Below are 14,624 nucleotides of genomic sequence, written 5' to 3'. Positions count from 1 at the left end.
ATTGTGTAAACAACACAAGTCAGTCTTTGGTTTACAGCCTGTTAATTATTATTAAATTAAATTATAATTATCGTGGGGTTGAACCCAGTTAATGATTTATAGATTCCAGACTTTAAAATCATATTGTTTTACATTTTACAGCACGGTTTCAAGGTTTTTATATTGGACGATTCTTCGTTTGTGTTATTTATATTTCTGAGATGACCCATGAGTGTTCTTGCAGAGATCATAGTGTCATCAACATGAAGCAAAAATAATTAAAAAGTAATATTTTCCATCAAGTTTATGATAATTATAAGTTGCACATGTTCTCTTCATTTTAAGATCACCTGTCTACCTTTGGAAAGACACTTTTGTTAGGTCACATGAGATGTTAACTGCCAATGCATTCATTTACCGGACATGTGATTCCATAACTTGCTGCTTATAAAAAGGATGGGAAGAATTGAGTGTTTTGTTCAGTGAGAGAAAATAACTGCCCCCGAAGAAAGTCCATTGAAACAACTGCAACACAGGTAAAAGCTAAGACTTATATTTGGAGATTTTGTTGTTTTTTTCTTTTAGGGGTCATTCACAATTCAATTTATATATTCAATGATACTTGGTGTATATAACATTTTTATTTTTGAGTTGACTGTCAATAAGAAATGAGTTTAATGTTGTGTATGCCTGGTTTAATGCAGGTTAGTATACCAACAAATATACTTTATATTCAGCTGAGATTGTTCTCTGATAGTTTTATAAATAAAAAGTTGTTTGTCTGATTTTACCACAAACTATATGTTGTGATTTAAGTCCACAAAATCACAACTGATTTTCTAGCTAGTGAAAATATAACAAGGCCATCATTTTGAATTGGTTTTAACTTCAAAAGCATAAAGTTACACGCTAACAAATAAATACATTACCTGCAATCTTTTGTTCACGAGTTGCTTTGTGTATGTGCAACTCTGTCCAACTTCAAATTATATTACTTGAATTACAACAGAAATGTCAAATAATATCCATATTTTGAGAAGAAAAAAGAGACTCCAGTGTGTCCTAATTTTTTACTGTCATAGTCTCGTGATGCTCATGCTGCGACGTCTCATAAAACGCTGTCACGTCTCATAAAACGGAAACCTCTCCCTTGTGAGCAGTGGTGGACATACTGCAGTCCAGGTGATTATGTTGAGGTCTGTCTGTCCTCTGTCTTGCAGGATGCGTCCACTGGCTCTCTTTAGTGTACTTGTGATGGTCTCCGTCACACAGGCTCGGCCTCAGCTTCCTCATGCCTCCTCAGAGATGGTCGAGCTTATCAACAAGGCCGACACCACCTGGACAGTGAGTAAATTCAGGGCATTTCTGGTCACTATCTCTGCAGAGAGAGAGATATGGCCACCTGAGGAAATTGTAGTCATGAATACTTTGATTTTTGTAATCTCTCATTTTAACTCCACTACTCTCGCTCCAGGCCGGTCAGAACTTTCACAACATCGACATCAGCTATGTGAAGGGACTGTGTGGGACTATACTGAATGGACCCAAGCTGCCAGAGGTGTACGTTTAACCATGTATGAGAGTGTGTGGGCATGGATATATGTGTGTGTGTGCAGTTTCTTACATCAGGTGATAGTCAGCAGGTTCATCTAATCTGCAGTACTCAGTGACCGTCCTCTCTTGTTCAAGGGTTCACAGTACCGCGGGCATAAAGCTTCCAGACAGCTTCGACGCGCGCCAACAGTGGCCCAACTGTTCCACCATCCAACAGATCAGAGACCAGGGATCATGTGGGTCCTGCTGGGTGAGATAGACCGACAAAAAGACACAACGGCGGTAGATCAGTTGCTCCGTTGAGGGAAACCAGTAGATATCTTAAACCTGTGTTCCCTTTGATTAATTTCCCACAGGCCTTTGGGGCAGCGGAGGCGATATCCGACAGGTTATGTATCCACAGCAGTGGTAAGATCTCTTTGGAGATCTCTGCTGAAGATCTACTGTCCTGCTGTGATGAATGCGGCATGGGGTGAGTATTGCAACAGAAACCTCTCCTCAACACACGGCAGCATGCACGCAGGCAGGTCTTTTTAAGAGGACGTTAAACAACAATGGAGTTTTTATTTGTCTTACGCAGCTGTTTTGGTGGTTATCCCTCGGCTGCTTGGGAGTTCTGGGCAAAGAAAGGGCTGGTGACAGGAGGCCTGTACGGCTCCAACGTTGGTAAGTGTGAACTGAGATGGGTTTATACAGCTTTTCAGGAAGTAATTAAAAGGAAGTACAGTCTGAGCTGAAACAATGGCGTGTTTGACAGGCTGCCGACCCTACAGCATTGCTTCCTGTGAGCATCACGTGAATGGGACTCGTCCTCCTTGTCAGGGCGAAACGGAGACTCCTAAGTGTGAAGAGCAGTGCATTGATGGATACTCGCCATCCTATCAGAAGGACAAACACTTGGGTACAGACCTCCTAAATGATCCAGTTACTTCCCCGTCCTACTGTGGCTTCTCTGTCACACATCCGTTTGTTTCCTGTGTCTCCCTATTCAGGCAAAAGCTCCTACAGCGTCCCATCCAAGCAGGAGCAGATCATGACCGAGCTGTACAAGAACGGGCCTGTGGAGGCAGCTTTCTCTGTATATGCAGATTTTCTGCTGTACAAGACTGGTGAGGCCGGATTGACTTTGTCTCCCGACTAGCTACTATACTCTGAAACTGTATACTGTTTGCACAGAAACCTCTCCTCAACACACGGCAGCATGCCTGCAGGCAGGAAAACTAAATAATTTACTACAATTGAAGCAGTTTCAATTGAAACTTGAAACCTTCTTTGACCTGCTTTATTTGTTTTATACGTTGTCAAAGACACATTATCATTATGCCGACCATGTTAGCTTGTTTGTCTTCCAAATTTGAATCCTACTATACTAGTTCCCAACTGTTTGGTCGTTCCCAACTGTTTGGTCTTGTGAGCCCTTAAAATGAAGCGATACGTGACACCTTATCACATATTAAGGCCTTATTGTGGACATGAGGGGTGAGCAATTCAACCAAAGAGTGATATTTCCTTCTCAGACTGTTGCATTTGAAGGATTATTGAGATAAAAGTATTCTATACACAGCAAGAAAAAAATAAGTAAGAAAAGGTAAACTTAAATTTGTGTAACTGTCCTGCAAAATATAAATGTAGGGATTTTTTGGCAGGTTGACATACATTTTAATATTCCTTATAGATGTTAAGATGAGGAAACACCACTGCTGTCCTTTAAAGCCTGTGTTATTGCACTCGATGCTACTCTACTGTAGGTGTGTACCAGCATGTGACAGGTGATATGCTGGGCGGTCATGCCATCAAGATCCTCGGTTGGGGGGAGGAGAATAAGACGCCCTACTGGCTGGCTGCAAACTCCTGGAACAGTGACTGGGGAGATAAAGGTGTGACAAAACCAGGGTTTGGGATGCCATGTTTTGTGGTCACTTATTCTTCATGTTACATAATAAATTTGGCAATGAGTGATATGGTTAAGAAGTTTAAGTCATTTTTTTGTGTCTTCTCATTTCAGGTTTCTTCAAGATCAAGCGTGGAAATGATGAGTGTGGTATCGAGTCAGAGGTGGTTACAGGAATCCCACTCAACTAATGAGTCCTGGCTGCAGAAGATCCTCAAATCAAGTCAATCAAGAAAGATTTAGAGGAAGACCTTATTTTGTAAGACACTAAATGAAAATATTGAGAGATGTCATGCAATCAACAAGGAATAAATTGTGAAACAAGAACTTTAGTGCGTGCTTTGTTATTGTTGTATTTCACTAACAAGGATCACGCCAATAACAGTATGAGTTTAGAGGTTTATTGCGTAATGAGATGATTGTAAGACTGGAAGAGGAAGGGGTCGAGGGATGAAGGGTAGGGGTCGAGGGATGAAGGGTAGGGGTTGAGGGATGAAGGGATGAAGGGTAGGGGTCGAGGGATGAAGGGTAGGGGTCGAGGGATGAAGGGTAGGGTAGGGGTAGAGGGTAGGGTAGGGATGAAGGTTAGGGATGAAGGGATGAGGTGGGAGACCGTTGGTGTCCGGCTGCTGGTGGGAACGGAGACTGTTGGGTGGGGGCCGTCTCTTAGGAATCTCTGGCGGTGCAGAGTCCCCTGTCATTCCTGTAATTCTGCAAGAGAGAGAGAAAAGGAAAACACAAAAACGGGGTTGGGAGGGAGGGATGAGAGAACGGAGTCGAAGAGGAAGTGAACGGGTTAGTTTGAGCTTAAATACTTGTGCTGGGCAAATGAGCCGTTTATAAAACTACATATAAATCGCTGTTTATCTTCAGCTTTTTCTTCAAATTAGATCAATTTTACAGCTTCACAAAGGAATTCAAAAGTCTGTAATAAAACGAAGTTAGCCTATCTTAAAATATAAAATGGTGCCGTTTTGAGTGAGGCTGTATGTAAAGTTTATATTTGCATACAGCGAGAAGATGTTGCTCCTCCGCGAATCACCACCTTAACGTGGTGGAGGAGTTTGAGTGGCTCAGCGATCCTGGGAGCTATGTTGTCCGGGGCATTAGCCCCTGGTAGGGTCTCCCAAGGCAAACGGGTCTCGGGGGAGAGCCCAGACTAAGAGTGGTTCAAAACAACTCTAATGATAAGCAGCCCACGGACTTTAGCCACCTCGCCCGGACCAAGGAAACCGGGGCACCCTCCCGGAGCCAGACCCAGGATGGGAGCTCGTCGGCGAGCGTCTGGTGGCCGGGCCTTTGCCCATGGGGCCGGTCGGGCTCAGCCTGAATAAACAGCATGGAGCAGCCACCCTGTGGACCCACCACCCGCAGGGACAAGCATCGGGGTCGGGTGCAATGCAGACCGGGCTGCGGGTCAGGCGGGAGGCCTGGGCGAGCCGATCGCTGGAAGCATAGACTAGCTCTAGGGACGTGGAACGTCACCTCGCTAGCGGGGAAAGAGCCAGAGCTGGTGCAGGAGGTGGAGCGATACCAGCTAGATATAGTTGGACTCACCTCCACACACAGCGCTGGCTCTGGAACCAAGCTCCTGGAGAGGGATTGGACTTTGTCCTTTTCTGGAGTTGCCCAGGTTGAGAGGTGCCGGGCGGGAGTGGGGATACTCACGAGCCCCTGGCTGAGCGCCGCTGTGTTGGAGTTCTCCCCGGAGAATGAGAGGGTCGCCTCCATGCGCCTACGGGTTGCGGGGAGCAAGGCTCTGACTGTGGTTTGTGCTTATGCACCAAACAGCAGTTCAGAGTATCCGGCCTTCTTGGAGTCGGTGGGAGGGGTCCTGGAAAGGGCGCCGCCTGCCGACTGGGGGACTTCAATGCTCACGTGGGCAATGACGGAGAAACCTGGCGGGAGGTGATTGGGAGGAACGGCTTGCCCGATCTGAACCCGAATGGCGTCTCGTTATTGGACTTCTGTGCTTGCCACGGTTTGGCCATAACGAACACCATGTTCGAACATAAGGTGGCTCATAAGTGTACCTTAGGCCGGAGATCAATGATCGACTTTGTAATCGTATCATTTGATTTGCGGCCGTATGTCTTGGACACTCGGGTGAAGAGAGGAGCAGAGCTGTCAACTGATCACCACCTAGTGGTGAGTTGGATCAGATGGCAGGGGAACCGGTTGGAAAGACCCGGCAAGCCCAAACGTGTAGTGAGGGTGAACTGAGAACGTCTGGCGGAGGACCCTGTCCGGGAGGTCTTTAACTCCCACCTCCGGAAGAACTTCTCACACATCCCGAGGGAGGTTGGGGACATGTAATCCGAATGAACCATGTTCAAAGCCTCTATTGTGGACGCGGCCGCTAGGAGCTGCGGCCGGAAGGTCATCGGTGCCTGTCGTGGCGGCAACCCGAGAACCCGGTGGTGGACACCGGAGGTGAGGGAAGCTGTCAAGCTGAAGAAGGAGACCTTCAAGGCCTGGTTGGCCCAGGGGTCTCCCGAAGCAGCTGACAGGTACCGGCAGGCCAGAAGGGCTGCAGCTGCGGTGGTCGCGAATGCTAAAACTCGGGCATGGGAGGAGTTCGGGGAGGCCCATTTTCAAAAAGGGGGACCGGAGAGTGTGCTCGAATTACCAGGGTATCACACTACTCAGCCTCCCGGGGAAGGCTTATGCCAGGGTGCTGGAAAGGAGGCTCCGACCGTTTGTCGAACCTCAGATTCAAGAGGAGCAATGCGGATTCCGTCCCGGCCGTGGAACAGCTCTTTACCCTCGCAAGACTACTGGAGGGGTTCTGGGAGTTTGCCCAACCAGTCTACATGTGCTTTGTGGACTTGGAGAAGGCTTTCGACCGGGTCCCTCGGGGGTTCTTGTGGGGGGTGCTTCGGGAGTATGGGGTGCCGGACCCATTACAACGGACGATCCGGTCTCTGTACCGGACCGTCTTGGTGAAGAGGGAGCTGAGCCGGAAGGCAAAGCTCTCAATTTACCACTCGGTCTACGTTCCTACCCTCACCTATGGTCACGAACTCTGGGTCGTGACCGAAAGGACAAGGTCGCGGCTACAAGCGGCCGAAATGAGCTTCCTCCGTAGGGTGGCCGGGCTCAGCCTTAGAGATAGGGTAAGGAGCTCGGTCATCAGGAGGGAGCTTGGATTCGAGCCGCTATTCCTTCGCGTCGAAAGGAGTCAGCTGAGGTGGTTCGGGCATCTAATTAGGATGCCTCCTGGACGCCTCCCACTGGAGGTTTTCCAGGCACGTCCAACTGGGAAGAGACCCCGGGGAAGACCCAGAACACGCTGGAGGGATTACATCTCCCAGCTGGTCTGGGAACACCTCGGGATCCCCCAGAATGAGCTGGAACATGTTGCCGGTGAGAGGGAAGTCTGGGTCAGCCTGCTTGGCCTGTTGCCACCGCGACCCGACCCCGGATAAGCGGAGGAAAATGGATGGATGGATGGAGAAGATGTTGTCTGTTATGCCCTGTGTGGTGTCGTAATGGGAGACATGGTGTCACGGGACTGTGAGTGTGGACCGAAATGCAGGCATGGACCAGGGATTATAGGTGAAAGGTTTATTTACAGGAAACCAAGGGGGGGGGGGAATGACCAGAGCACCGCGGGAAAGTCCAGGGAGGGTGAGGGTGGAATCCAGGCAGGAGGAGGTAGGGCAGGGCAGGCAGACTGGGGAACCGGGAGGATGGAAAAACTGCAGGAACAGAGAGACAGGGTTAAAGCGCTGAAACAACACTTGAGGAAAACTCAGAATTAACTTCAAACAGAGCGGCCAAGAACTACTAGCTACCGCGTGAGCTGTAAACAACGATCTGGCGAAGAGTGGATGAAGAACCGGGGTAGATATACTGTTGGGTTGATGAGTTGATGGAGTGCAGCTGGCTTGACTGGGCTGGTGAGGTGAGTTGTAATTAGGAGGAGACCAGGTCGAAGCCCTGCCCATAAGATACACACATGGGACAAGCAGGCCTGGCCGTGACACATGGAGTTAACAGGATAAGGATAAGGATGTTTTTTTAAAGTCTTACAAAGCTGGGATATGCAGGAAAGAGTTCTCACTCTGCTTCCATTTCTAGGAAACACAATGGTGACACTATCTTTAAAGTCAGGTGCAAATGTTCAAGCACAATTTTGCGCTTCATGCAACAAGAACACACCCAACTGATACTTTTTTTTCTTTTTCTGAAACTCCTGCAAGCCATGTAATGATAAATTACACCCAATTAATCTGTGGCCTTATGAAAAAAGGGAAAGCAAAAAATGCACTTTACATATGAAACCCCCAACCTTGTTAAAAGTGGTACAGAATGTGGCGGTAATGCACCTCATACGATTGTTGCCAACCGGCCGGGCGTTAAATAACAAAGAAGAAGAACTGCGCATGCGTGTCAGCCAACGTCCATATTTGCAGTCCGTCTGTGAATACCCCTAACTAACCCTCATACACGGTGACGGCGGAGCGTTAAAGGCGGATCGTTATAACGTCAGCTAAAGACGCCCTCTGACATTGGAGGTGTATCATTTTTAAACATACGATCTTCGGTTGCGGGTCTGACAGAAACCAGGAAGCAGCAGGAGCAGCTCCCAAAGGAAACACCGGTGAATAAAAAGCTTTCAGGTGGATAGCGGCTTATTGTTTTTGCCATCACTTGACAGAGAGGCGATGGGACGTCTCGGAGCAAAGGAGCGGCTGTAAAACAACATCTTTAACGTTGTAGCTGGTGGTGATGAAGACAGGTTGTCAGGCGTTACTGTAACTACTGTCCCCGTTGTGTCGGTTAAAAGGAGCCATACCTCCCTGAGTACCGTCAGCTAGCCGGTTAGCTCTCTTCTGCAGCTAACTAAATAAGACAAAAGCAATGTTGTTATCTCATTGGGAGCTATGGAGAACATGTTGGGAGTGTGTTTCCAGGCCTTACACGGTGTTCATCTGCTCCCTCACGGCAGCACTGTACTATCTGTGGGGCCGCAAGAGTCAGGTCAGTCACTGTGGTAAAGGTTAGACAATGACCGCACTACACACCACCTCTTCTCTATCTCCTTTTCTTCTTTTCTTCTCATTTATTTTATCAATTTGTTTTTCTTTGTTTGAGGTTTTTACTGTGTGTTATTTTGTTTGTTTTTTATACGACCTATAGTTGTAATTGGTGACAGCCACATTAATAAACACTTAAACGTGTTACAGGGAGATTAAAACACAGTGCTACCAGTTATTTTCATTATTGATTGATCTGTTGATTACCTTAGTCTACAACATATGATAAACACTTTAAAAAAATGTTAATTGCAATTTCCAAAAGCCAAAAACCCAATATTATATTGTATTACATTTACAATGATTTAAAACTGTGAAAAACAGCAAATCCAGGACCTGCAAATGTTTGTTATTCTAACTTGATATATTACTTTAACTTTAATCCAACTTCCAGCCTTTTGTTATATGTCAACTACTCAATGAGTGTTGGTTTAGTACCATATAATACTCATGTTGTATGCTACGGTCCAGATGGGCAAGTTAACCACTACATGTAGTATGAAAGTGTGCATGTTAGTTGTGTTTCCATACATCATAGAGAATACATCATATTGGGTTGTGTTTGTCAGATCCTGTAGACACTGTACTGTTTACCACGCCCTGTAAACACACACATACACACCCTGCTTTTAAAGCTACATACCTCTCATAATATACTATCTGGTGTTGCATGCATGCTTGTCTGTCACAACTACTAATGTCAAGAAACCTGTGTTTTTTTAAATTTGGTCTCTTATACTCTCAGACACCAGCCCTGGTCTCGAGCCAGGCGTTCAGTGCATTCCTTCACAAGCACTGTCCTGTGGTGGCTGAGCGCTTCATTCCCACTCCGTGGTGCTGGGGAGGCCGGCTGCAAACACTGGTCTGTGCCGTCCTCAAGTCCAGACCCCCCGTCAATTATCGCAAGTAGGATGAACCTCCGGCACGAGTTCCCAGTCATCCTGTTATCTTTTCTACAGCATCTATATATATATTTTTTATAGTGTTTAAGTACGCGTGTGCTAGTAATCCTCCCTTCATCCTTCAGTGAGCTGATAAGTACGGTTGATGGGGGTCAGATTTCTCTGGACTGGATGGACAATAAGGACAGTGCGACCTACCCAGAGTCCTCTACACGTCCCACAGTACTGATCCTCCCAGGCCTGATAGGAAACAGCAAGCAGTCCTATGTGCTGCATGCCCTCAACCAGGCCACCCGCCGCGGCTACAGGTCCGTTGTGCTCCTCACTTGTGCCCCCCCCCCCTCTTTCATGATATAATTCTTGAATTTAATGTCCAGTAGCTGCTGTAGCTGTGATCATAGATCATGTTTTTTTCCCAGATGTGTGGTTTTCAACAACAGAGGGCTTGGAGGGGAAGAGTTGCTGGTGAGTGCAATTATTACGTAATAATCTATGACCATGCCACAGTTAATTCCGCTGCTATTTCCAAAACGTTTTTTAAGAACTAGAAAACAGCACTCAGAGTGCAGATCTACGCCCGAGGGTGTCTGCAATGACCACTACAAACCTCAATTACCCACCGTCTAGACCGCAAACGTAGCAAACGCATATTTCACTCTCACAAAGCAGTTGCTGATCACTAGCTGGTTAAGAGTAGTGAGGTGTCAGTCAGTCAGTGACGGTAGAAAACAGTTAATAAAATATGTTTTTAATAAGTGTAAATCACTGCAACCATGACTATTAGGCTGAAGGGTCCAGCAGTATGCGGGATTAGCAGTAGACAGACAGACACACACACACACACACACACACACACACACACACACACACACACACCACCTAATACATAATCTCCTGGCGGAAATAATAAAACCGGATATTTATTATTATTTTTTATTACGGATTATTTTTCTTACTGTCAAAAAAATCCCATGAAAAGACCAAAGTGAATTGAGAACAATACATTTAACAATTATTGTTCAGTGTATCCAAAGCCTCATATAGCTTCTACTGTGAGTCTGTGCCATAGATCTCCCAAAATCTATTATTTACACGTCAGTGAGCTCTACTGTGGATGGACATTGCCCTGTCATTTTTTTTTTTAGTCAAACACGACTAGAGCACCATCTGTGTATTAATCCGCGGCTGAAAATAGTCCCAAACAAACACACTATTTACTCCTGTTTGAGTAACTTTTGTGTGAGAAACTACAGTGCCCAGAAAATGCCTTTTTTGTGTCCCAGTTTTAAAGATCTACATCTTAATTAGATGCATTTTTTATCTTTTTCAATGCTACAGACAGGCAGCGTAGTTGAAAAGTATTGAGAGACCAACTGAGGCAATGTTGGTTTTGGTCTTTTCACTGGATTTGTTGCAGGAGTTAAAACTCAAAATCTGGCGCTTGAACACAGCGTATAATGCTCCTCCTCTGTCCCTCTGCTCACTTCAGACGCCTGTCACCTACTGTGCAGCCAATACCTCGGATCTTGAGCATGTGGTGCACCACATTAAAGGACTTTACCCATCTGCCCCTGTGCTTGGTGCTGGTGTGTCCTTGGGAGGGTGAGTCGGTGCAGAGTGTGATGGTTTCCAAGGGCTTGCATTTCTCTGATGAAAGTTTATTTTATGGTGAAATTGATCCCATCTTTGTTTCCTCTCTGCCTTTTGTAAAATTGCTGTCGTCTTTTCCTGTAACCTTCTCTCCTGTCACCCTGTACAGCATGTTATTATTAAACTATCTGGCCCGTAAGCGTTCAGACTCCGGGATGGTGGCGGGTTTCACCATCTCGATCCCCTGGAATGCACTGAAGTCTGCCGCCTCAATGGAAGAGCCGCTCAATTGGCTGCTGTTCAATAGATACCTCACCGCCAGCCTGTGTAGTTCTGTCACCAGGTCGGATAAGTTGCATTTTCATGAATTCCTGTGGTTAGTTTAAACATTTGTTGTTGACTCTGTTTACAAAAAAAAACATGTTTCTCACAGGCACAGGAAGGTTCTGGAGAAAGTGGTGGACTTCGAACATGTCTTGAAGGTATGGTCCGTTCTTTACTTTTACATCATCGTTTCCTATTTCCTTTTCCAGTGTGTTTGATGGCCTTTCCTTTTCATCCCCTCTCCTCTAGGCGCAGACTATCCGCGAGTTTGACGAACGCTTCACCTCTTTGCTGTTTGGTTATAAATCTTGCACGGACTATTACTTCGATGCCAGCCCGGACAACAAACTCCATAACACAGTGGTTCCCATCTTGTGTCTCAACGCTGCTGATGACCCCTTCTCTCCCCAGCACGGTGAGTAAGCAACAGGAGAAGATGGATGATGTTTCACTTTTGTTTTTTTGTGATCAGTTCTATGAATTGACTGCCGGATGTTATTGTTAAAATGGCTGAAAATGGGATGCGGTGGTGTGTGTGTGTATATGGGTTTGAATTGATGCGTTTCCACCTAAAACCCTGTGAAGCTGCTCTTTAATCCCTTCTCCTGTGCTGTGGTGAATATGTCAGTCTCCATGCTACATGTTTTAGCAAGTCTAGCTCACTAAATCTTTTCCAATGTGTTTCCTGACGCGCAGCCTTACCGTTGACCACGATCCAGAGCCTGCCTAATGTCGCTCTGCTGTTGACGGCCTGCGGTGGACACATCGCCTTCCTGCAGGGTTTGTTCCCCCGGGGTGAAAGCTACATGGAGCGCCTGTTTGGCCAGTTTGTCCAAGCCGCCTTCGAGCACCCCAAGGACATTAGGAAAGCCTGTGGCGTTAAGGACGAGCAAAGGAGCTGATCACCTCTTCACCCCCATCACTCTTGTTTGTACTCTGAACTATAGGATTGCTGCGAGCTGAGGAGAATATAAAGTCACCGGCATCATCGTCACTAAAACGCATTGCTCAGCTTTGCATGTCGTCGTCATACCACAGAAACGTTGGGTCTCCTCGATGTGTGCACAGAGAATGACCGACTGTATTGTACAATCATACGACCTCACTGCAGCGATGCTATCTACCTCCTCATCTTCTCAGGTTGATTGAAAACAAAAAAAAAAGTGCATAACTAAGTCAATGCCTACTATTGCATCAATGCACACTAAAAAAAAAACAACGAAATTTATGTATTGGTTTAAAAGAAGTCAATAGACTGTAAATCGATTTTAATCATGTTTCTCTCTTGCAGCACTACGCGTGTTGAAACCAAAATGCACAATTATCGATAGAAAACGAGTGCTTTAAGTTTAAATACTATTTGAAAATGTAATTTTAAATAGAAATGAACTGAATGTGAAAATAACACAGCTTGACAGATATGCTGTTTGTTTTGCCTCGTTAGACTTGTGTTCCTTCCGGTGTGTAACATTCCTCAAAGGATTATCTCCCCCCCCACATCTTCGCCGTGTTTCTCCATACATACTGTATTTTGAGGTAATCCTGCTAACGGTTCAGTTGTTAAAACTGTTAGTCTCAACCTCAAAACACCCACACAGCAGGTCAACACATATCTGCCATGAAGGAAACTCTCACGGCATTGTAAGATAGCTTCATCATCTGAGTTCTTTTGATTTTAAATCAAAAAAACTGAAGCGTAAACATGTAAAGGTATTGTGTGCTTGTATATGCTCTTCGCGGTGTGCTTGGTTGCCATGTAAATTATGCAGTACATCAGAGGTGAAAAAGCTGACGCTGTAAAAAGTACTTGAGGTATTATGTACCCGCTGTCAATAATTGAATAGCGTTTTTTGAATTTGCACGTGTTGTTCTCTGCCTTTTGTTTCCCCCCCACTGATGCACATTGTTTGGGAATGGGCAATAGATTTTAAATAAATGTATCTAGTTCGTAGTTCGAGGTGGCCATTTGTTTTGAGTTTAGTCACTGAATTTATCCCGCTTGGTGTGTCAACTGAATGTCTTTTCAAATTAGTCGAGACCATGTAGAGGGTTTTTAATATGCGTGTGTGTAACACCAATAGTGCATTGATGAATTAAATGCATAATTTTATAATGACAATACCAAGGGAACGTATGATTTATGTCACTATTACTAGAAGCTGCAGTTAGAGAAATGTGAAGCTTATAGCGGCAAATGTTGGTAATTGTTGGCATATTGAGTTTATTTGCTCATCAGCTCTTTGCAGATGTTAACCACTTTCACTTTAATTGATGTGTATTTTCAATGGACAAATGCTGTTTTTATTTGTTTCCACTTTCCCTTCTGTATGAGCTGTAACCACAATCACAGAGTGTTTGCAATAACAGTTAAGATTGTTAGCCTTCGTCTGAAAGAACTTTGGGCATTATGAACAATCTATTTGGGTTTTTGTGAAATACACTTGAATTAAAGAATGATAGAAATGAAAATTGAATTCTCAGTTTGTGATTCAACATCTGGAAGTGATTGTAAACGGAAGACGTCCGTAAATCTCGGGTCTCATAAGTCGTAGCGACGCCTAATCCAGCCTGGGTTTGTTTTGATCAACACAAATCACCATATTGGTCCTAATGGAAAAAGGTCACGCAACGTACACAGCCAGTCACTGAGTTCCCGGCTGTTCCACAGCCGGAATCCGAGAACCTTTTATCTCTGATCGGCGGGGTCGATGTAGTTTATTAACCAGACAGAGTATCAATAATTAACTGTGAACAATAAAGGCCCACGCCCTCTGTCACAATGCTAACCCTTCAGCCTCATTTAGGTTAATTTAATGATGCTGCGGCCTGGAAAACATCCAGGCGTTTACTCTGTGGAAAAATCTAATAGGCACTTTCTAACTCTGGCAGATATAATCAGAGTTGTCCTGGTTGCCCTCAGCTTTCATGATTACCCTCAACTCCAGCTGTCACGTATGTGAACGTGACTCTCGGGGGAAAGGCACTCACTGTGATCACATTATAAAGTGATTGTCTTTGAAAAACTGGATTTTTTTCCTCGGTTTACAAAAACATGAAAGTAGAAGAATTCACTTCCCCCTTCTGTCATCTTGACTTTCTCATTATTTACTTATTCCTCCACTCGGGTATTTGTCTTCTTTGTCAGCAGGAAATAATATATCACAGCTAAATGTCGCAGAAATCCCAAATCAGCAGTTATGTTTTCAAGTTAAAAAAAAAAAACAGACTACTTTTGAGAGACAATAAGATGCATTGAAATCGGCAAAAACAAATCTGGTTCAAATGTGCATTTTGGCAGCTGTGCATGATTTTTTCACACCCCAAATTTAGCTTTTTCCAGTC

The 14,624-nt window shown here is 45.2% G+C and overlaps 2 protein-coding genes across 2 annotated transcripts; both read left to right on the top strand.

Moving 5' to 3' along the window:
• The first annotated feature begins 1,194 nt into the window (after positions 1–1,194).
• On the top strand, positions 1,195–13,751 carry ctsbb (cathepsin Bb). The gene is made up of 10 exons (XM_031870461.1): positions 1,195–1,323; positions 1,454–1,539; positions 1,669–1,783; positions 1,890–2,005; positions 2,114–2,199; positions 2,291–2,434; positions 2,526–2,642; positions 3,282–3,410; positions 3,539–3,605; positions 12,925–13,751. Exons 1-10 carry the CDS (start codon positions 1,201–1,203, stop codon positions 12,953–12,955), a joined length of 1,014 nt encoding a protein of 337 aa, XP_031726321.1. The 5' UTR covers positions 1,195–1,200; the 3' UTR covers positions 12,956–13,751.
• On the top strand, positions 7,909–13,751 carry LOC116396073 (phospholipase ABHD3-like). The gene is made up of 9 exons (XM_031870460.1): positions 7,909–8,410; positions 9,212–9,372; positions 9,494–9,676; positions 9,788–9,833; positions 10,858–10,970; positions 11,128–11,301; positions 11,392–11,440; positions 11,532–11,697; positions 11,979–13,751. The coding sequence occupies exons 1-9, from the start codon at positions 8,291–8,293 to the stop codon at positions 12,182–12,184; spliced, it is 1,218 nt and encodes a 405-aa protein (XP_031726320.1). The 5' UTR covers positions 7,909–8,290; the 3' UTR covers positions 12,185–13,751.
• Positions 13,752–14,624: the final 873 nt, after the last annotated feature.

Source organism: Anarrhichthys ocellatus, unplaced genomic scaffold (assembly GCF_004355925.1).
Source record: "Anarrhichthys ocellatus isolate YVR2014 unplaced genomic scaffold, GSC_Weel_1.0 scaffold52, whole genome shotgun sequence".
NCBI classification, from domain to species: domain Eukaryota; kingdom Metazoa; phylum Chordata; class Actinopteri; order Perciformes; family Anarhichadidae; genus Anarrhichthys; species Anarrhichthys ocellatus.
This window is presented reverse-complemented; position numbering and strand designations above follow the sequence as displayed.